Source organism: Hemicordylus capensis, chromosome 13 (genome assembly GCF_027244095.1).
Source record: "Hemicordylus capensis ecotype Gifberg chromosome 13, rHemCap1.1.pri, whole genome shotgun sequence".
NCBI lineage: Eukaryota > Metazoa > Chordata > Lepidosauria > Squamata > Cordylidae > Hemicordylus > Hemicordylus capensis.
The window spans coordinates 5,509,235-5,532,651 of record NC_069669.1 but is presented as its reverse complement, the minus strand read 5'-3'; the positions used below and the strand labels follow the sequence as shown (position 1 = coordinate 5,532,651).

Genomic DNA, 23,417 nt, shown 5'->3' with positions numbered 1-23,417 from the left:
TGCCTACAGACTGGCCATTCGTCAGGTAGCTCTACCTGATGAATTGTCAGCCTACAAGCAGCACAGCTCTCAGGCAGGGTGGGGGGAGCGAGAGAGGAGCCACCCACGTTGCTGCAGGGAAGTTGAGGCCATGCTGTCTCCCTGGGGGCTTGTGAGGACAAGCTGGTGCTACTTCTTCACCCAGAACACACACAACCCTGCCTTGCAGCCTCTCCAGAAAAACAAGCAGCTGCCACCAAGGTCCACTCTACACAGCAGCTTGGCAGAAGAGAGTCTGTCTGAGCAGGACACCACCCAGGAAGCAAGCCATCATCCTGTTAAAGCCCTGAAATGCTGAATAAATCCCAAGAGCTCAGAAGCCAAGAAACAAACTTTACACCCCCCAAAAAACATGTATTTTTTATTTTTTTAAAAAGGCTACACTTTGTATGCCAGTCTTTTCAGGACGTGTGGGGCTGGCCCTCCCTAGTCCTCCGGGCGCATTAGGGGCCTCCTTCCACGCGTGCCGCCCCCTGGAAATGCTCCTGCTGTCTTCTGGCAGCTGCAGCAGAAGGGATCTGTGGAGGAGGAGAGGCCCACTGGTCCTGGGCCAGAGAGTTTCCTCCCTGAGAAACGTGGGATCCCTCCAGAGCACCTGCCTGCTGCTCCAGGTGATGGACACCTGTGGGCTTGCACAGACAGGACCTGTTCCTGCATCTCTTTCTACACCTGCTGCTGCTGGGTCCTCTCTGGCAGGGCTTGGCTGCTGCTGCTGCTCCCAGGGAAGATGCTCTGCAGGATGTCACAGTACACAGTGTACAGCTCTGGGTCAATCTTGGGCCTGGGGGGGCTCTTGGAATTGCAGGCCTGCTCACCCACCGACTGCTGCAGCAGATAGACGTCGCTGAAGAGGGCCTTGAGGATCTTGTGGGCAGCTTTGTAGGGGTCCTTCTCAAACTGCACCATGGCCTTCAGCTCAGTCAAGGTGTAGCCATTGTAGCGCTTGCTCTCCTCCGCCAGGGGCTGCACCGTCTCGCCAATGTGCCGCACCTTCCACTTCAGGCACTTGAGCTCCTCTCGGACTTCCTCCAGCTCTCTCTCCACAGCCAGGAACTCCTGCCGGCTCACAAAACCCCTGCTGAGGAAGGAGAGGGGGTGGGAAGCCATCAGCAAGGCACCACAACAACTCCTTGCATTCAGATTCGGAGGAGCTGCAGGGGCTTGCCCCTCTTTCTTCTCACAACAATCCTGCCAGGTAGGCTAGAGCAAGAGAGCAACCAGCTTGAACCTGGGGCTCTCTCCATTTGCCCCTCTAGCACGATTGATGAGCAGGTCAACCAGATGAGGGCAAGAGTGGCTCTCTGTAGTACAAGGCGGGGGCAGGCACGCAGGGAGGCAAAGGGACATCCCCCCTGCCAGGAGCAGAGACACCATTACATGAACAGGTTCAAAGAACCCGGGCCACCACCCTTCAGGGGCCGCACCTCACTTTAAAAAGGCAGGGAGAGCCACTCCCGGGCATGCTGCGAATGCAGCGCTGGCTGATCTAAACTATGCCCCCATGTCTGATGTCAGATGCAGGGGGCGTGGCTAACCTTTGCTCCCGGCATCTGTCCCTGCAGCTTAGGGGGTTGCAGTGGTGGGCTGAACCCGGGTCACTGCTGGCCTCCCTCCACGCCTGCCTCCTCTACCGACATGTGAACCTGCAGCCTGCCCTACAAGATGATGACGACTGAGTTCCTGGATGGTATTAGACTAGTCCAGTCACAAAAGAGAGTTGGGCTGGGTCCTAGGGGGACCCTGGCAGGGTCAAGACAACTGCTTAGCTCAGGGTGTGTTTGGTGGTGGTCCTGGGGCCCTCTTGTGCCAGATGAGGGTCGTAAGAACAGGCCTGCTAGATCAGGACCAAGGCCTTTCTAGTCCAGCAACCTGTTTCCCACACCAGATCCCTCAGAAAGCAAGAGCTGAGGGCATGCCCTCTCTCCTGCTGTTGCTCCCCTGCAACTGCTATTGAGAAGCATCGTGTCCCTGAGGCTGGTGGTGACCTTTAGCCACCAGACTAGGAGCCACTGACAGACCTGTCCTCCATGAATTTGTCTGAGCCCCTTTCAAAGCCATCCAAGCTAGTGGCCATCACCACATCCTGGGGCAGAGAGTTCCATTGATTACAAAAAGTACTTCCTTCTCTGAGTCCTGGCAGTCAGTTTCATGGGACGGCCCCTGGTCCTAGTGGGGAAACTCACTCTCGCAGTCATGCATGGAGGTGCCTGGAATCTCTTGTGAATGCTCCCAGAAGCATTCCTTGTTTCAGGACCAAATTAAGCCTGCTCCTCTATGGCTACTGACACTTGAGTGGTGACCGTCTGAACACAAACAGACGAACACACACACACAGACACACACACACACCCTACCTCTTTAAGTCCTTCTCCTGAGTCCATCCAAAATCCTCTTCTGCAAGCTTGGCATGCCCATCAGGCTGGTAGGTGCTGCCCGGTTCTTCCAGCTGGGTGCATCTTCGGCTCAGTGTGTCGCCCACCGGGGCAGCCGGAAGCTCTTGGCTTGTGGGAGGCTTGTGTGCCCTGCGAGAGGGCAATGTGGCTCTGAGTGCCGGGTTCTCCAAACCGGGTGCCAGGTGTGGTCTGGGGGCAGCTGGGTGAAATGCTGGCCTTAACCTCGGGTGAGGAGCCGGGCGTCTGGGCCCAGCTGCCGCCGCCATGTGTGAATTCAGGGCCTCCGTCAACCGGTGGCCAGGGGCCCCTCGAGGAGCAGCTGTTGGGTGCCGGGCTTCAGGGGAGGAGATCTGGCTGGGGGGGCCCGACGAAAGCAGTGAGGAGTGGGCTGTGTTGGTGGAGGAGCTCGACAGAGACAAGGAGAAGGGCTTGTGCCCGTCGGGGCCCTTGGCGTTGCTCTGAGGCTTCACAGCTGGGTATTGCGCAGCCCTGCAAGAGAGAGAGCATCAGTCTCCTCCTGGCCTGGAAACCCGCTGATGCCCAGGCCGGGCTCTGGCTGTGGAGGGCAAGGGGGTGTCCAGCCCCTGCCAATTCAGTATGCACGGCTTCCAGCCAAACGCCGCATGCCCTCCTCTCCAAGCTTGCTGTGATGACAGCAGAGGAAGCCATCCGAGTTTCCAGCTTCCCTTTTGCTGGGGGCCACCAAGGAAGCGCAGCAGCCGCCCTGGAGAGTGCCCAAAGCTCAGCCAGTCTCTGGCAGATGCTCTGGAAGCTCAGGGCTCCCACAGGGAACAAAAACAGCACGGCTGCTCGAGAGAGAACGAGAACCAGCAGCCTTTTGGTTCTGCTTCCAGCAAAGTCTGGGCGACAACAAATATTTATATACCACTTTTCAACAAACGTTTCCAAAGCGGTTTACATAAATAAGTAGGATAGATTTACAGACGCTCCGCCTGCCTGCTCTGGACAAGGTCAGCAGGCCCAACAAGCTCTCACCTGTGGAGCCAGAGAACCATCAACAAAGCATCAGCTGAGGTTTGCAAGCAGTCCCAGATAATTCCCTGCTATGGCCCATCTTTTTTTAGGTGAGAAACAAGGCAGGAAGGGCAGCACAACGGGGGCTCCTTCCTCTCTGAGGAGCAGCCTGCTCCCCACTGGTGTTCCCTGTAACAGGGATTCCCAGATGTTGACTACAACTCCCATCATGCCCAGCTGCAATGGCCTTTGATTGGGGTTGATGGGAGTTATGGTCAACATCTGGTAATCCCTGTTACAGGGAACACTGGTCCCCACCCCGAAGAGGAAGCACACAGCACTACCTCACCAGGATGTGGGGGCAGTTGTGCCAGGCCCTGCAGGGGCAAAGGAGGGATGTCCATTTTCTCGCAAGGCTGCGTTCTGCCCGCAGGCAGCCTGGAGAAGCATCAGATACAAGCAGCATATGGTGATGCAGGACGCAGACAGCAAGACAAGAAACTAAGTGCAGGCGGAAGTTTATAGCAGCAGCTCAGGAAAGAGAAAAGGCGGCAGAGTTCATGGTTCCCATTTGGAAGCAGCTCATTTGGGGGTGACTATTAAACAGATAGCTTAATAGCTGCGCAGCAGGGAAGTAACCTGCCTAGAGAGCAGGAGGCTGTTGGCGTGAATCCCCGCTAGTGTGTCGCCCAGGATATGGGAAACTCCTATATTGGGCAGCAGTGATCTAGGAAGATGCTGAAAGGCATCCTCTCATACTGTGCGGGAGGAGGCCAATGGGAACTGCCTTGGGATTGTTTTAAAAAATTAAAATAACCTCCCTCCAGAATTCTACCAAAGAAAACCACAGGGCTCTCTGGGTACCAGACGGCACAATTTTTGCTTTATTAAGCAAATTATCCTCATTGCCAGAGCAGCTGAGGAAGTGAAAAACATCCGCCCCACAGAAAACAAGAGCCTCTCCCCCCACCACTCACACTGGACCCCACTGGCCCTGAGGGAGTCAGCTGACCTCTTAGTCACCTGATGCTCTTTCTGCCTCCCTTTATGGCCAGTACCAGACACACCTCTGTGCGGCAGGGACAGGAATGCTTGGGGCTGATGCTGGTTGAATCTCTCATACTGCTCGGGTGGACCAAGGGAGCCCCTGAACATATGCACAGAACTCTGCTGGATCATGAAAGGAAGTCAGTCTGAGGACTCCTCATCCTAGAACTTCCTAACCCAATTAAAATTCATTTATGGAACTCAGTGCCACAAGAAATGGTGATGGCCACCAGCTCAGATGGCTTTCAAAAAGGCGATCAGACAAATGCATGGAGGCCTCCACCCTCTGAATACCAAATGCTGGTGGCAGACACGACGACAGCTGCCATCTTCACATCCAGAAGCCCGTGTTGGAAATGGGATGCTGGACCTGGGCCTAATCCAGCAGAGCTTCTCCAAGGGTTGGATCAGCTCCTTCTTCACAGAATCTTCAGCCCCACAGCTCATCTGTGGTTCCCCAGACTTCCTTACCACACAGCAAGCACCCTCCTCCCCCGCACCCTGCGGCCACCATCAGCTGGCCAAAGAGGGCTTTGCAGTGGGCAGCAAAACCCAGTAAGCAGAAGTTTGCACAGCCAGCCCTGCTCAAGTTGTGGCAGAGAGATCCTGGACAACATCTGCCTCAATGGGGTCAAAAAGCAGGCAGCGAAACAAGAACGATGACGAGGTAACCAAGAGGGCGAGGAGGAGGACAGGGCCACAGAGGGCCCGGCAGCAACGGGACAGCCACACTGCACAAGATGGAAGCCGATGCTGTGCAGGGCCATGTTTCTCAGGGCGCCGATTCAGCTAAGCTTTGCACAACCTGATCAGCAAGATCAGAGGAGGACTCCTTGGCTTTACTGATCCTGAGCTGACCTAGAGAGCTGCTCCCTGCCTCACTGGCAAGCTGAGCAGAAGGCACTGCACCACAATTCAGATACACACACACACACACAGCAGGAGCGGCAGCAGCATAAGGAGACAGACGACACTCTTGGCCAGCAGGCCTTTGTAATGGCTTTTCACTCGGAGCAACAGAAGACAACCCTCAGTACACACACACACGCATATGCACAAACAGGTTGCTGAAGCTTTACTTTTAGTCCAACATGGGTCCAAGGAACAACCGAGACCCCCCTCTCTCAGAGAGCGACATGCAGGCACACCAGTAAAAGGCTGTGGGGGGGTAGGCTCTGCCCCTTAAGAGGTTTGCTCAGTCAGATTAAAAGAGCCTCCAGCCAGGGGCCTAGGAGCGAAAGTGAAGGCACAGCCCCACCACCCCTTCACCTGTGGTTGTCATGCAAGAGAGAGAGAGTCGGAGACTCATGCAAGAGAGAGAGAGAGAGAGTCAGAGACGGGGGTTCACTTACTCTTGGAGGAGTACCCCTGGAGGCACTCTAACCTCACGTCCCCAGCCTCATCCCTCTCCTCCTCCAGCCTGGAAAAGAGAATATACAAGTCGCACCTTGCAGAGGCTGCTCCTCACCACGCAGAAGCTCAAGGCCACACTTCAGCAAGAGCACCGCCAGCCGCCAGCCAGGGAGAAAGGGAAAGCCCTGCCTGCCTCACTTCTCTTTCGAACAGAGGTGGGCAGAGAGCCTTTTCCCCCACTCCGTCCCTCACGAAGCAAAGGGTTGGTTTACCCTCCTCACTCACTCTCACACGCTTTTGAACCTTGGCAGGCAACATGGGAAAGCAGATCCATCCGAGACAGTATGCCCATTCACACGTTACGTTCAGTGCTCGTACAATGTGTCTACACAGCATACACCGGTAGAGATCTGTACACAGGTACAGCCATACACACATTATGTTGAACACAGGGACAGAAGTCCACTTCCTGTCTGTACCATGCATTTGAAGGGCCTGGATCCAGGTTCACTTGTAAAATGAACACAGGTACAACCACACAAACACCTGTATGAATGTACAGGCATCTCTACACTCGGACAGCGTAGTGTCTGAATCAGGCTAGTTAGAGCTCCACTTGTCGTGTGACAAGAGAGCAGCCACAGACTAGCCCCTTCCAGTACTGGGCTGGCCTACCTGTTCCTAGGGCAGGGAGTGGGGCGGGTTGCAGTTGGGAAAAGGAGACCACTGGGACAAGCCTTCGGGATCCACTATTACCAGGAAGTGTGGCCACGAGGCTATACTTCCTCCTCATTCATAGATGGTGATAGTCCACCCACCGTCAGCATGGGAAGATCCACTAGGAACAGCCAATTGTGGGACGCAGTTCACCAGCGGCTCCCACAAAGAAGGGCAAGTGAAAGATCTCTGTAACAACTCATCCTATAAAGGCATTTTCCTTATAAGTAACACCAGTCCCTAGATCAGGAGTGGGGAGGGGGGGATCATGCTGCACGGTCAGCTGAAGCCATTCGAAAACAGAGCACTGGATGCCCAACTGAGAGTCCCCTGGCCAAAAGTCATTGTGGCTGGGAATGAAGGGGTTTGCAATCCACAAACATCTGGAGACCCACAATGGGGAACCCCAGCCATAAGGCATAGAAGCCGTTTAGGTCCGCAAGTAGAGCTTCTCCATGCCTGCAAGAGGACAAGACAAAGACGCAGAACTGCACAGCAACAATGCTGCTAAAGGCAAAAGATCTCGGAGCCCCCAGGCCAGAACGTCCCACTGGGTCGCAGCGCAGGAGGAAAATCTTTGCTTTGCTAAATGTATTCACCAGAGACGTTCTGAACACCTGGAAGCCGACAAAAGATTCCTAGGCGTTCAAAGATGGAGGGACAACCCAAAGTGCCATTTTTTTGCCAGACTTCCAGCCAGCAGAAGTGATCTCCGGTCACATGCTGTGATCTCTGGTCACCAGAGCAAGAATTGGGGTGGGTGGGGAAGCCACTGACTGAAAAATGGGCCGGGGCGTCTGCAGGGATCCCCCATGCAGTGCCCCCACCCCACCCCATACTATCTTCCAAGTCTCTTCCACCATGCTTGACCCTCGACCAGCGGGATCAAGAGTGCAGAGCAGGCGTTGCCAGAGTGACCGGGCTCACCTGCCCCTGCCCACCCCTCAAGCCAACCCCACACTGTTCAGGGACCAGCCCTCCATGCAGCCTTCTGACCACCCCACACGCTCCGTGCATTGAGACAAGCCAGATATCTCATTTTGTCAGCTAACTAGACCAGCTAGCCTGGTCTCAGGCACTGCAAGCCAGCAGCCTTCCTGCTGGTGCACGGGAACAGGAGCCTTTGGTTGACCTCTGCCCAGGAGCATCACTGGGTTCTGCTGCCCCCTGACTGGGACTGCCAACAAGTAAAACTGTTATAGGAGGTTCCCTCCAATAAAATAGAATCCTCACACTACAATCAAGCCATTTAAATCTCCTGGATTGCTCTCGTCACCAGGAGGATCAGTTTCGGTTCAGGCAGATTCCAGACTCATCCACCTTGGGTCCGGCCACCTTGCTCCCAGCTACAGGGCAGGGGAGACTTGCGCGGCAGTTCCAAACCAAGGATGTATGCTCGCCAGCTCCCCACAGAGCCCCCCAGCACCATTGCACTGACCTTTCCCGGAAGTACTTGATGGGCTCATGGTCGGCGTAGACGGGGTCTTCCTGGAAGCCCTGCTCAAAGACTTTCCGCTTGTGCCGGAACTCAATGACTGTCTTGGTGTAGGAGTTCAAGGTGGTGACGGAGGCAGCCATGCAGCAGGTAAAGGAACCCCAGGCCAGGCTGTGGAAAGGAGGAGGGACCCAGTGGAGTGGTTGTTCAGCCAGCATTACGCCTTATCCCAAACACTGCCAATGAGACAGCGCCCCTCCTGGACAGTCAGGCTGGAGATTGAGCAGAGACCCCTTTCCTGGAAGCCACCTAATGGCGCAGTGGGGAAATTGGGTAGCAAGCCAGAGGCTGCCGGTTCGAATCCCTGCTGGCATGCTTCCCAGACTATATCGGGCAGCTGCGATACTGGAAGATGCTGAAAGGCATCACTGAAAGATGCAAGATGCTGAAAGGCATCATACTGCACGGGAGAAGGCAATGGTCAACCCCTCCCGCATTCTACCAAAGACAACCACAGGGCTCTGTGGGCACCAGGAGTCTACACCGACTCCATGGACCTTTACCGTGTACCCCAATACAAGATGATGCTGTATTTAAGATGAGCCCCTTTAAAAAAAATTAGAAGTTAACGATATTTACATATACCACTTTTCAACAAAAGTTCCCAAAGTGGTTTACACATAAATAAATAAATAAAACTGCTCCCTGTCCCCAAAAGGCTCACAATCTTAAAATACAGGTTATATCTATATTTACCCAAAGGGAAGAAGACTCTGAATTTAAGATAACCCCTCAATCTCTAACATCAAGGAACTTGGGGAAAACCTAGTCTTGTATTCAGGTAAATACAGTATGAACAGTAATTTTCTCAATAAACCTTTACAAGTATTTTGGATCTTAAAATGTCTGTCTCAAGAGACTTTTAAAGGTCTTGGTTCTTCTCACACACTTAGTTACTCTGTATAACTCGGTTCAATGAAATCCCTTTCCTACAACAGGGTGTTCCATGTTTTCTGCCTGGAACAGCAAGATCTCTTGTTCAGACTGGCTCTGGTTTTCTACCCTGAAAAATCTGGCCCAAAACAGGAAGGCCAACCAGTGGAAATCCTCAATAAGGGGGATAGGGGAAGACCTTTTCACTGAAAGAGCTCTCTCCAGCCAGAGATTTCCTAAGCCTCTTTTATGCAGCCCCACAAGCTAAGCACCAGTGTGGTGGAGGGCTTGAGCACTGGATTAAGCCCAGGCGGTTCTTGGGTTGACCCTCTCCCTCCTTGGTTTTAGACGTCTCGTGAAGACGGTCCTGTTTAGACAAGCTTTGATCTGGTGGGCTGACTGCTTTTGTTTTTATCTCTCAAGGACTGAGGACAAAATGACATTTGCAAAGATTAAAACCCACTCCCATTTCATTCTATATCTATTCTGGTAAAATGCACACCTTCTGTCGAACTTTACTCGCTATTAAACAAAACCAAGCGACATTTAGAAAGATATCATATCATTCAACTGCTAAAAGGCAATTAACATCTCTCTCTCAAGGATTGTTTGGGATTTTATCTTTGCATTGTTGATCAGTGGTTTTTTTTAGATTTTTTAAAAAAAGAAATATTGGTACTGTTTTATTGATAGTTAATATTGTTAGCCGCTCTGGTACTCTTTTGTGAAGGAGTGGCATATACATTTTCTGAACAAACCAGCTCTGTAACGGGATTGGGACAGCTGCCATAAGCAACCATCTTTGACCAGACACCCCCCAATGACTCACCAGAAGGACCAGCCGTAGTCCCAGGAGTGAGGCCTCCAGTCCTCCGGCCCAAGGCTGACGGTCACCTGGAACACTTGCGTGTACATCATGTGGGCCACCATGCCCAAGAGCCCTGAAAGACACAGACCCAGCGGTCACACGACCTGGAAAGGTGGCTGTCCAAAGCCCCGGATGGGGAAGAGCCTTCCCATCTTCTGCCATCCAAGACCCCCCAAGAGATTGCTTTATTTTTTCTTATAAATATACCACCTAATGTACACTTCTCTAAGTGGTTTATAAAAGTTTTTTTTTTTTAAGTTAAACACATAGGCAGCTGCCTTCTACAGAGTCAGACCATTAGTCCATCTAGCTCAATATTGTATATACAGATTGGCAGAGGCTTCTCCAAGGCTGCAGGCAGGAGTCTCTCCCAACCCTATCTTGGAGATGCCACCAGAGAGGGAACCTGGAATCATCGGCATGCAAGCAGGCAGGTGCTCTTCCCAGAGTGGCCCCATCCCCCAAGGGGAATATCTTGCAGTGCTCACACATGGAATTTCCCATTCAAATGCAAACCAGGGCAGACCCTGCTTAGCAAAGGGAACAAGTCTTGCTTGCTACTGTAAGACCAGCTCTCCTCCCATGAGAGTAAAGCTACACATAAGAGTAAAATGATTTAAAATGTAAGTGAAAGCCTGAATCGACAGGTGTGTCTTGAGGAATTTTTTCAAGACAGGCAGAGATGGGGAAGCAGAGCAGGCAAAGAAAAGATTTCAGCTTGGCTGGTGCAGAGAAACTGGGCAGAGGGACCACAAGGGCCTTCCCAGTTGTGGAATAGGAACAGGTGTGGGGCAGGGTGGTGGCAGAATGACACTGCACCAGAAAACCAGCGGGGAAAGGGACTCAAAGCTACTGAATCAGTTGATAACTTTATTCTATAAAGCCTGATGGTTTCGAGTATTTTACAGTTGCCTCTTCAGAGGCAACTGTAAAAGCATATTACATGTATGAATAATCATGACCAAAACTTATATAATTATAAAATCCATAAGGTGCAAAACTACAATCCTCAGGTACAGGACATAATTCCCAGTAAGAGAAGAAGAAAATAAGTAGATTTATGATTATTGGTAATTACTTTTCTTATTTTTAGTTTCCGTTTTCCATCCTTTTGATTCTAGAAAGGCTGGTGTGCCATTGGATGGTTAAGAACGTAAGAACAGTCCTGCTGGATCAGGCCCATCTAGTCCAGCATCCTGTTTCCCACAGTGGCCCACCAGATGCCTCTGGGGAGCCTATGGGCAAGAGGGGAGGGCATGCCCTCTCTCCTGCTGCTGCTGCTCCCCTGCAACTGGTATTTAGAGGCATCTTTCCTCTGAGGCTGGAGGTGGCCTACAGCCACCGGACTAGAAGACAGTGATAGACCTGACCTCCATGAATCTGTTTATTTATATACCGCTTTTCGTTGCTTTTTTTTTTTTTTTTTTTTTGCATCGCCGACATAGCGACTTATACCACTTTTCAACCAAAGTTCCCAAAGCAGTTTACATAGATAGAAATAAATACATAAAATGGCTCCCTGTCCCAAAGGGGTTCAGTCACAATCTAAAAAAGAAACGTAAGATGTACACCAGCAACAACCACTGGAGGGATGCTGTGCTCTAACTCAATAAAGAGAACCACCATTTTTAAAAGGTGCCTCTTTGCTCAGTTAGCAGGGATAAAGTTTTTATCAACTTATTCAGCACCTTTGGGTTCTCCTTCCCTGCTTTTGTTTCTGGCCTTCCTAATTGCCCCAGGCACTATAATAGCACAGGGGCCCAGACCACGTGCACGGATTGGGGTGTGCATCCAACAGAGCTACCAGGGAGACAGAGCGCAGATCCTCCTTATTTTATTTTATTTATTTATTATTATTGTTATTAATTAGATTTCTATACCACCCTTCCAAAAATGGCTCCGGGCGGTTTACACAGAGAAATAATAAATAAATAAGATGGCTCCCTGTCCCCAAAGGGCTCACAATCAGAAAAGAAACATAAGATAGACTCCAGCAACAGTCACTGGAGGTACTGCGCTGGGGAAGGATAGAGCCAGTTACTCTCCCCCTGCTAAATAAAGAGAATCACCACGTTAAAAGGCGCCTCTTTGCCAAGTTAGCAAAGGTCCAACATTAGCATTTTCCAACATTAACCGACTGCTCCATTTGCGGCTAGCTCACATCCTGCTATTAGTACGTGGAATGCTGTGGAAACAGTTGCTTAATAGGTTCATCGTTAATTAAAAAAGAGAATCTTTTAAAAGAGAATCTTTCAGGGTCAGTCTACCAGACCCTGAAAGAAAACAAGCCCCAAAGCCGAGCTAGAGAGCTGCTTCTGCCTCTTCCCAGCACAAGGAACTAAGCGGCTCAGCTATTTCCTGGACTGTTACAAATACAGCCATGCTACCCCACCCTTCCCTCCCTCCACCCCGCCACACTTTTGCCAAAGGAGGGCAGGAATGAGGCCACCCACCCACCAGTGTTCCCGCCAACAGGGATCCCCAGATGTTGTTGCCTACAACTCCCAAGCGCCCCAAGCAAAAGCCATTGCAGCTGGGGATTCTGGGAGTTGTAGTCAACCACATCTGGGAATCCCTGTTAGAGGGCACCCGGCCGCCCGCCGCCCACGGCTGTTACCTGACAACACTGTGAAGACAGCTGCAAACGCGTTGAGCTTGAGCCCATCGATCACGCTGTTGGAGTGGACCAGCTCCAGGCACATGAGGCTGAATCCGATGACCAGCAAAACGATGTAGAGCACTTCTGACACCACGGACAGCCACAACACTCCTGGAAACAGGAAAGGAGGCAACCGTCAGCACTGGCACGCCTCCCCATCCCAGCACTAAGGCACCCGAAAGTGAGGGGGGCTGCTAAGAATGAGGGACAGTGGTTGCCATGGCGACTATGGATGGTATGGGGGGGTCCATCTCCTTGCCTGAGCTGCTGGGCCGATTCCAGTTCAAACAAAGCCGCCGCTCCCAGAACAATGGACCTGACACTCAAGGACGTGGCAGCAGACAGGCCCCCCGTCCACCCATCTTGCAGACGTCTTGGCTGCCCTTTAGGCTCGTAAGATGATGCACGATCTATCTAGATTGATTGCCATGGTTTAAAGAGGAGCTGGATGTCCGAGGGTAATTTGTTCTGGTTGTTTTTTTTTAGTGAACTGCACATAAGAGCCGTTGGGACCGAGATGTGACGCAAACGTTTGCCTCTTAGAAAGATATCATTTGTGCGTCACGTAGAAAGTCTAAGACTTCCATTCTTTGGATGCACCCCTGAATATGCTGCTTCTATGAATAAATATGCTGCTTCTATGTGTTTCACTTGCGTATAGTTTTTATGTTTGTATTTTATAGATTTTAAATTAGATTGGTTTTATATTTTTAGCTTATTTTGATTGTCATTTTGATTGTATGTTTTTAAAACTTTTGTAAACCGCCTTGAGATTGTTTGTAATGTTTGATTGTAATGGGTAAGCCGGGTGGTTTTATAGGACTTACAACAGGGAGGTCAGGGTGCCGCCCCCCACCCCCGCAGTCCCCGCAGTCTTCTTGACTCAAGCAGATTTCTAGAGGTCTGCAGAGAAGGGAGAAAGGAGAAGGGAGAGTCCCCACATTCAACACAGGCAGGCCAGGCAACAGCCCTGGGGGGCTGAGCTGCAGGTTCCCTCCTTAAGCATCCTTAAGCTGGTTACAGGCACACACACCCTCCCCGCCACCCCAAGACCACCCCCTGTAAAGGAATCACTCAAAGCCATGATTCTGCCTCTCTCGGAAACCCCAGCTGTTTTGCAACTGCCGTAGAAAGGGGTATGCTTGTTTTGCTCTCAAGGAGGACACAGGAGTCTGCCAGGGCAGTAGCAACAGCAACCGTGCTGCTCTCTCCTGGATCTGCTCTGAATGGAGACGGTCCACGTTCCAAGAGCCAGAAAGAGACGGATGCCCGCCCACCCCACCCCCCGCCTCTCCAGACGTGGCTGACGTCATGGGGAAACAGGTGACACAGTGCGCAGCCTTACCTCTCTCAGAAGCTGGAGCAAGGTCAATAAAGCTTCTGCATTTTTCGCCTTTAAAAGAACAAGACAAAAAGAGATTATTGAGAGACCCGGAGCTTTGCTGCAGGCCTCCTCTTCCTCCTCCTCCACCCCTGCCTGCAACATCCTGGGTTCCTCCTATTGAGGGCTCTTCTTGCCCTCACCCCCTATTCCTTGGGAGCTTCCCTGGCCCACCAGGGGCAATAGAGTGCCCATTCGCAAGTGGCACCATCCAGCCTTCTCGGCACAGAGCACTTGCCCAGTACCCAGGCCAGGCCACCTCTCCCCTGCCCTGGAATGCCCATCAGCACTTTCCGATATGGCTGCTCCAGGAAGGAAGGCACCACGAGGCACCAGGAGGTGGTAGGCCGGCTGCTGGTCCTGCTCCCACAGTCACCTCTCCCCTCCTCTTGGCTTCAGTTCAGTGTTTTCCACCATGGGGCACATCTATCAATGGGACATGTGCAGAGGCAATTGCTCAGCAGAAGAGCTGAGCACCTGCTTGCCATGCTGAAAGTCTCAGGTCTAACATCCCTCCTGCCTTCAGCTAACAGGCAATTCCCCTGGGACAGATTCCAGCCGGAGGCAGGCGGTGAGCATTGTGATCAGGGTGGATTTGATTTAAATCAAATCGATTTCAATCACGAGAGTTAAATCACTAGTCAGTAAGACTAGATTTAAATCATAGTTTTTTACATAAAGACTCATTCTTGCTGGTATAATCTTAATATTTAATAAACCAGATGAAGGTTTCATTTTTGGTCCTCTTCTCGATAGAAAAATTGCCCTAAATAATCTTACAGAAACCTCTGGAAGAGCATGACATTGTGAAGGGATTAATGGAATTTAAACATTGCATATATTAATAATAATAATAATTCAATTTTTATATCGCCCTTCCAAAAATGGCTCAGGGCAGTTTACACAGAGAAATAATATAAAAATAAGATGGAACCCTGTCCCCAAAGGGCTCACAATCTAAAAAGAAACATAAGATAGACACCAGCAACAGTCACTGGAGGTACTGTGCTGGGGGTGGATAGAGCCAATTACTCCCTCCCTGCTAAAGAAAGAGAATCAGCACATTAAAATTAAAAGGTTTCTCTTTACCAGGTTAGCAGAGGTATAACCAAGTTATACAGCCTCATGCTACACAGTTAAAAACTAATCCGTATTTCATGACAAATACCTTTAGAAATAGAAAACTAGACAGAGTTTTTCCTCAAAAAGCATTTTATTTTTTAAAAATCCAATTTAAATTTGATTTAAAATTGATTTTTCTCCACCCTGATTGTGATTGATTGATTGGATTGACTGAGTGCCGTCAAGTCAGTCGACTCTTAGCAACCACATAGAAAGATCCGCTCCAGGATGATCCGTCTTCAACTTAGATTTTAAGGTCTCTCAGTCAACACTGTAGTGGCCAGTATCCCTCATGCATGCTCTCCCCCCACCAGAAACTTACTTCTGTGCTTTGTCTGCTCCTGAAATGGAGGAAACAAAAGCACAAAAGTTTAAAGAGACCGACCAGCTGACAGTGCTTAATGCTGGTGTGGGGCAGCGCTGAATGCCTCCAGGAAGGTGGTGATCAGTGTGGGGATTCGAACCCAGAGGCAAGTCCAGTGGCTGGAGCCATGGCCAGTGATGTGGGGGTCAGAGCCTGGGCTGATGTGAGCTAGTGAGTGAGCCCCACTCCTCTAGACCTGCTGAAGATTTGGCACACCACGTTCAGAAGTGGCTGCTGGCCTGTACTCTTGATGGGCAAACGGTCTGGCTCAGCAGAAGGCCGTTTCATATGTTTCCACGGACTTCACAGAAACATCGCTTGCCTTCAGGCCAGAAGTTCCCAACCTTGGGTCCCCAGGTGCTGCTGGACTATGACTCCCACCACCCCGCACAACAGCCTTTGGGAGTTGTAGTCCCACGCGGGGCCTGCACTGAGGATGGGGAAGCCACACAGATCTATCCACTGAGCCCCCAGGCCGTGCTGCCGTCGCCAACTGGCTGCGGGCAAATGAGGCCACGCCCTACTTCTAGACCGCTCTGCTGCACATCTGGACTGCCTGCCAATCTTCCAGGACTCTGACTGCTCCCATAAAGGCTGACGTTTCCCAGCAATCCAGCCTCTTAACCACCAACAACACAGCACACAATGCAAAATTATGTAAGCATGAATAATTCCATATTGCAGAGTTATATAACAAAGTTATTCATGCTGTTATTAAGAGTTTATGCTATTCATAGAGAGATAATAATAGTAGAAAAGGGAGCAAGATGGACCAGCATTCATCTCCCCCGCTCCGTCCCCCTCACTAAAAAAATCCCAAGAGGCAGAATCGCATGTCTACATGAAAGGACAGGAATAAATAAAGAGTCCCTAATCCTGGCATTTTGCTACCATGATCTTATCCATTGGTCAGAGGCAGGCTCAAAAGGCACAGCAGCATCAGACTGAATGCAGAGGCACGCACCATCCCGATTCAGTGGGGCTTCGCTTTGCTGCTCCACATCAAAAGAGCCGCTCCGAATTCCATGGCACATCCATGCAAGCCAAGGAGCCAATTCCCAGCGGCAAAGTGGCCAGAGCAAAGGACGGCCTTGCCTTTGGCCAAGCAGCACACGTGAGCTTGCCTTCTGTAGCCGGACAGGGCGGCTTCCCTTGGCTGCCTGTTGAATTGACAGCCACCTGCCGTCCTGCAATCATAACATGGCAAGCAACAACAGAGAAACACAGCTAAACATCTACAACAGGGAGTCATCAGGAGAGACCCTTTTGAGCCACAAAAGAGATGCTGTCCTGCCTTGCCTCGCTGATGTCCTTGACCAATTGGGAATGGAAGCATGGCACGGCTATGACAAAAGCACCTTTTACCCCAGATTTCTGCTTGAGTTTCAGATCAAGGACCCCCAGCTGGATGGGCACTATCCCACCTACTACTGCTGAAGCCACAGCATGCCCAGGCTCCAAAATTAAAATTACCTATGTCCTGTTGGGGCCCCTGGAAAAAGCTCCTCTACAAAACCCACGTCTGGGGACCACCAGGCCCTGCTTGTGGGTGGCCTCCTACCGCAGATTGCAATGCCACCCCCAGAGTCCTACTCCCTGAACCTCCTTAGCTAGCATCTAGCAAGCCAATCAATCCATCTTTATTTCAGTCAATGACCAGCAAAACAAAGCAACAACAAAATAGTAAAACAGACTATACAAGCCGTCAAAAAAACCCAAACACTATTGTATGTTTGATCTAAGATCGTAAATAAACAACTAACTAACCCCAAACACTAACATCTCATTTCCCCTCTGCTTACTGAGTGAAAAGGCAGCTTTTAAAAGTGCTGATTCACTTTACTGAGCAGGGGGAGAGCAACTGGCCCTATCCATCCCCCGCACAGCATCACTCCAGTGGTTGTTGCTGGGGTCTCTCTCATGTTCCTTTTTTAAAGATCGTGAGCCCTTTTTGGGGGACAGGGAGCCATTTCATTTATTTATTTCTGTGTAAACCACTTTAGGAACTTTTGTTGAAAAGCAGTATATAAATATTCATCATATTTGTCATATATCTGTAAACAGGATTAAAATGTCCTGTTATTCAAACATTCAAAACTTTAACCAAAACCTGTAAACTTACAACCAGCAAGTCTTCATCTCCTTTGCATCTTCCTGTAAAGTGCCTGACTGAGCCCCCCGAGAGGAAGGCAGGAAAGACCAAGAAACAATTGCCCCCAGCCCCTAAAAAGACCACCAGTGCCCTGAGAGACCAACACTGCTTTTTACATCTGTTATAACATGCCTATTTTTTAAAAAATATTACAAATTTAAATACTACATGTGGCCTGGAGTACCTGGAGCAGGGAGGAGAGCTCGTCTTGAGGTAGCAAGCAGGAATCGTCCCCTTTGCTAAGCAGGGTCCACCCTGGTTTGCATTTGAAAGGGAGACCACAATGTGTGAGTAATGTACGCTCTTCCCCTCAGGGAATGGGGCTGCTCTGGGAAGAACACCTGCATGCAAGAGGTTCCAAGTCCCCTCCCTGGCTTCTAGGGCTGGGAGAGACTCCTGCCTGCAACCTTGGAGAAGCCGCTGCCAGTCTGTATAGACAATACTGAGCTAGCTGGACCAATGGTCTGACTCAGTATATGGCAGCTTCCTATGTTCCTATAGGGCTGAGAGATTTTCCTGCCCGCAACCTTGGAGAAGCCGCTGCCAGTCTGTGAAGTCAATACTAAGCTAGATGGACCAATGGTCTGACTCAGTATATGGCAGCTTCCTATGTACCTTGTTCAAGGCAGAAAGGCGAGATAGACGCACAACAAAGTGAAGTCCCTCTGAAGCTGCAAATCTGCCCCGGCGTAAAAATGCACCCAGACACAGCACCACGCCTTTGCTTCCCCTTCGCCGCTTAGGATTTATTCCTGCTATTTTCGAACATATTGTATAACTGATCTTCTAAGCTTTTTAGATTTAATTTCAGACTTGGCACGGGTTCCGGGCTGCTGCATGTCCTTTTCCAGTTCCACCTACATTTGAACTTGGAGAGAGTCCACGGGCACCGACAAGCAGCCCACAGTTGACTCTGCTGGCCTCTTCTCACGCTCCCTGGCCTCGCTCCTGCCGGAGTGGGGGGCGGGGGGGCAGAGGCTCCGGGAGGAGCACAGTTGCCATGAAAAAGGAGACAGAGGAAAAACTGCACAGGGTTTGTGTGTATGTGGGGTGTGGAGGAATAGCTTGCTTACCAGCCTTGCTTGTAGTGCCTGCTTCTTTACCTCCCAATGCAGACACGTCTGCAAGAGAAAGACGCACAAGAGGACGCAGAAGCTAATGGCTGGCATGACTGATTGTCAGCCTGTCTTGCCTGTGGCAGAGGAAGGAAGCTGGTCTTGCGGTAGCCAGCATGACTGGTCCCCTTAGCTAAGCAGGGTCCACCCTGGTTGCATATGAATGGGAGACTAGAAGTGTGAGCACTGCAAGATATTCCCCTCAGTAGGGGATGGAGCCGCTCTGGGAAGACCAAGATATGGCTGAGAGAGATTCCTGCCTGCAACCTTGGAGAAGCTGCTGCCAGTCTGAGCAAGATGGATGAAGGGTCTTACTCAGTAGAAAGCAGCTTCCTATGTCCCTATGAAGAGAGACCCATGCCTGGTCTCAAGCCTACAGAGTACAGCGTTACAGAGCCAGAGAGGGGTTTCCCTGTCACACAAACATGGTGAATATTTATATACCGCTTTTCAACAAACGTTCCCAAGGCGGTTTACACAGATATAAATAAAGAGGCTCCCTATCCCCCAAAGGGCTCACAATCTTCAGGAAGAAACAAAAGACAGACACCAGCAGCCACTGGAGGAATGCCGTGCTGGGGATGGACAGGGCCAGTTGCTCTCCCCCTGCTAAACAGAAGCATCTCCCCTTTTTAAAAGGTGCCTCTTTGCCCAGTTAGCAGGGACCATGCCAGGGCAGTGACCCTTGGCTCCCTTTCTCAGACGTTCCTAGCTCAAGCCTTGGATCCTCACACTTGCACTGAGGAAGCTTGACAGCAAAGACACTGAGCAAAACCAGTGTGATTCTGAATGAAGAGAACCCTTCTTAAGAAGCACAATCGAACAAGCAGAACGCCCTGGAAACTGCAACTCCTCAGAAGAGAGCTGCTAAGAGATGCCACTCTTGATGAGACAGGAGTGACAAGCAATACCCAGCAATGTTCTACATGGTGAAAATGCCTCTCAAGGGCAGAGACATTGGAGCAGCTGGGGACATTTCTGTGCCAGAAGTCATCACGGGCAGGCTCTTGCCTGGGTCTGGGAGAGCACCGATCTGCCATGTAAAAGGTCCCCAGTCCAGTCACTCCCTGGCATCTCCCGTAGTAGGGCTGGGAACAACCATTCTTTGCCCGAGAAGTTCAGTTGCCGCTGCCAGTCAGAGTAGGCAATACTGGCTTAGACAGATCATGAGTCACCTCCTGATTACATCGGGATGCTTCATAACCACCCAGATGGGGAAATTGCTATGCCTGATGATCTTGGCTTTGTGATTTGAAGTGAGGACTAGGGCAGACCCACCAGGCGGCTCTGAAAAGGGTTTCTAGCCCCAAGGGACATTTAAGAAGAAAAACCTGATCTCCCACAAAGTGACCGCTTTACCAAGAGCCAGGGCTGAGTTATGGGGTGGGGAAGGGGGGGAACAGCCCCATGGCTTGGCATACAAGGAGAGGACAGAGGCTGGAGGGAGACAGACCCCAGGGCTGGAGAGCCCCCCCCCCCCCCGAAGAAGCAAGCAGATTCCTGCTCTGGGGTGGCTCTCCAGAGTTGGAGGCTTGCCTAAGGAGGGGGCCGGCCGGCCAAGGCATTTGGCTGGCAGAGAAGAGCAACAGGTGTCCCTAGCAGCTCCGGTCCCTGCCCCTGCCCCCTCCCTGCCACAGGAGCCCAAGCAAGGGAGACCATGGATGTAAACTGCTGGGCACAGGGAGCCCACAGCAGTGGTCCGCTGGAGGGAGAGGGCCTGACGACAACTACCATGAATATTTACATACTGCTCTTCAACCAAAGGTCTCAACACAGTTTACACAGAAACATCCACAAAGAAGGTGGTCTGTTCCCCAAAGGGCTCACAATCTAAAAAAAAAAAGAAACACAAGGCAAATACCACCAGCAGCCACTGGAGGGATGCTGTGCTGGGGCTGGATAGGGCCAGTTGCTCTCCCCCTGCTACATAAAAGAGAACCGCCACTTTTAAAAGTGCCTGATTAGTTATGGGGGGGGGCATAGTGAAGCCTCCCCCTCCTGCCGCTAGCCTTTCAGAAGGGAGCCCAGGATGGGACGCCTCCCTGACTGGCCTGACCCAGGAGTAGTAGCACTAGCCAAACCACGGTGTGCGGGACCCAAGGCACGATCCTCCAGGCAGCGCAAGAGGAACGTAGCTCCCTGGGGATCTGGCCCACTTACCGGGCGATGCCCTTGCAGTCTTCTGCCCCCTGCCCAACGGCCAGGATCGGCTCCGAGTCGGACTTGGTCAAGCAAGCAGGAGCGTTCGAGAACGGAGTGGGGGTAGAAATGTACCTGGGCCCTGATGGATGAGTCCTCCCCCCTGGCTGAGTGGCAGCTTTCCCCTTGCGCCTCTCTGGAGGAGGCGGCCGGCGGGGTGGGGTGGGGTGGGGGGCAATCTTCGCTTTTGATCCCAGGGTGGTCCACGGCATCCTTGCTGCGCCAAGCCAAAGCAGTTTCACGGCCCCAGCCCGCCCCGCCAGCCCTGAAAAGGACACTCTCTCCCCTCCGGCCGGCCGTGCTTCAGCCGGGGCGGAGGAGAGAGCCAGCCCCCTCCGCTCCAAGCCTCTGGGGGGGGGGTCTGCGCGCCTGGTCACGGACTCCACCAACCCCGCTTCTCCAGCTTGAGCCGTGCAGACCGAGGGAGCCGTCGGGTGTGGGGCCGGGACGGAGGGCTGGTTGGCCGGCGGGCGGCCGGACTCACCGGGCGTGTTGATGTTCTCCTCGCAGGAGTACCAGATGCCGGCGTGGAAGTACCTGAAGAGGAAGCGGTCGTCGCCCGTCTCCCAGCTGTAGTGCACCACGTTGGAAGAGGCGGCGGCCGAGGAGGAGCTGTTGCCCGCGGCCGCAGTCTCGTTGGCGGCGGGCTCGTAGCCGTAGTCGAGGCAGTTGGTGCGCTTGTGGGGCCCGCAGGTGGGCTTGGGCACCCGCTGCGTCCCCTCGCACCAGTGCGTGGTGCCGAAGGCCGTGGCCGAGAAGAGCAGCGCCAGCAGGTTCAGCCCCACCGCCAGCAGCGCCCGCGCCCGGCGGCCCCCCAGGCCCCCCGACGCCAGCCGCCCCTCCGCGCCGTCCCCGGGAGCCTCCTTCATCCTGGCCCGCAGCGGTGGCGGCCTCCCATGGCGCGGCGCCTCCAGCACAGCCGGCGCCCCACTGCCCATCTGCCGCCTCTGCCGGGAGTGGGGGCGGCGGCGGCGGAGGAGGAGGAGCGGGAAGCCGGCTCGCCCGCCCACCCCTCGGCGTGATGCTGCTGCTGCTGCTGCTTGTTGTTGCCAAGGAGAACTGGGGCGGGAGGAGCCCGGAGAAGATGGTCCGCGGGCCGGGAGCTTGGCTTGGCCTCCCTCTCCGCCAGCCCGGAGGAAAGACTGCGCCACTTGGCGAGTGGGATAAGGCTTACTCGCCCACCCGCTGCCAGCCTGGGAAAGAGAGCGTGGCGAGCCTTGGGCCGGGCGGGCAGCACCAGTGCCTTTGACGCTCTCTCTCCTGCGGCGCTGTGTGGCCCAGAGCGCCTGCTGCAACCCCGGCTCTCTCTAGCACGCCCCGCTGGGCATCCTGGGAGACCAGTTGGGCACGCTCAGGAAGGAACCCTCCCGCCGCAAAGCGCCGCTGGCCCCGATCCCAGCCCCTCCTCTGTGTGAGGAAGCCCGAAACTGCTGTTCTCAGTCACTGTCTTTCAAGCAGGCGTAGTAATCCTGTCCTTTCCTCCTTCATCGTTTCCCCAAGTGTCTCTCAGTAGCAGGCCTGCCCAGCGTAGACCGTCTGGCTCTGCCCTAGCTTCCCAAAAGCGTGCAATGCCCAGTGGGACACCCGGAGCACGCCCTGCTTGGCTGCCACCGGTCTGAGCGCCTCGCAGATGAGGAGGAATTTCCTCCCTTGTCGCCTTTGTGTATCGTGCGCTTTACACAGAGGGAGTGGATACGGCTGATGCCACAACAACAGTATTGTTTAGTAACCGAATAATAAAAAGATGAGTTTTCATAGCTTTAGAAAATGTAAAGGGATTGAAGATTGCCTGATTAGGCTGGGCTTAGTCCTAATCTCCACCCAAGTCATAGTTTGAATAGCTTTCCCCCACCCCTATAACATACACACACACACTCAGGCACCTTGGAGAGACAAGCCTTTTTTTAACCATTAGTCTCTGGGGGCTTTTGAGGCTTGGCACAGACATTGGGACCCAAGGGAGAGTTCTGCCACAGATCTCCTGGACCTTTGCCTTCTCAGCTGCATGAAGTCTTCAGTCTGGTTCTCCACACCATTGCTGGGCAGTTAACCACTTAACTGCCAAGCTCCCAGAAGATGAGCTGTCTTCACTAGCCAGCTGCTGTGTAGAGATATTTACTTCATTCATTCATTCATTCATTCATTCATTCATTCATTCCATTTATAGACTGCACCACCCAAGTGTCCTAGTGGCCAGCTCTCCTCCCTGGGCTGGCTGCCTTCTTCCTCCAGAGCTCTCTAACACCCCAGCCTTCTTCGGCCCTTTGGAATGTTGAGGTAGGCCTGACTAGCTCCATCTGGCATGTTTCCTGCTTCTGGTGTATTTAAAGAAGTTTGTGTTATTCCCCTTGATGCTTTTTAGCTAATTAGCAATAGCAATAGCACTTACATTTATATACCGCTCTATAGCTGGAAGCTCTCTAAGCGGTTTACAATGATTTAGCATATTGCCCCCCAACATTCTGGGTACTCATTTTACCAACCTCGGAAGGATGGAAGGCTGAGTCAACCTTAAGCCCCTGGTCAGGATCAAACTTACAGGGCGGCAGTTTTACCACTGTGCCACCAGTGTTCCTCAGACTCTCTTTTCACCTCCCTTATTGTCTCCTTCCATTTCCTTAGCCAGAGTTTGCGTTTCTTTCCATTCTCTTCATTTGGGCAGGCC

General features: G+C 52.2%; 1 protein-coding gene across 2 annotated transcripts; it reads right to left on the bottom strand.

Moving 5' to 3' along the window:
- Window positions 1–380: 380 nt before the first annotated feature.
- On the bottom strand, window positions 381–22,258 carry LOC128336723 (uncharacterized). Of its 2 annotated transcripts, none has more exons than XM_053276814.1 (7): window positions 21,237–22,258; window positions 13,765–13,812; window positions 12,378–12,530; window positions 9,722–9,833; window positions 7,963–8,130; window positions 2,394–2,921; window positions 381–1,114 (listed from the first exon to the last, which is right to left on the bottom strand). In XM_053276814.1, exons 1-7 carry the CDS (start codon window positions 21,688–21,690, stop codon window positions 703–705), a joined length of 1,875 nt encoding a protein of 624 aa, XP_053132789.1. In that variant the 5' UTR covers window positions 21,691–22,258; the 3' UTR covers window positions 381–702. The 2 variants fall into 2 exon arrangements, with proteins under 2 accessions (XP_053132789.1, XP_053132788.1); XM_053276813.1 differs by having other exon boundaries at window positions 381–1,117; window positions 21,237–22,250.
- Window positions 22,259–23,417: the final 1,159 nt, after the last annotated feature.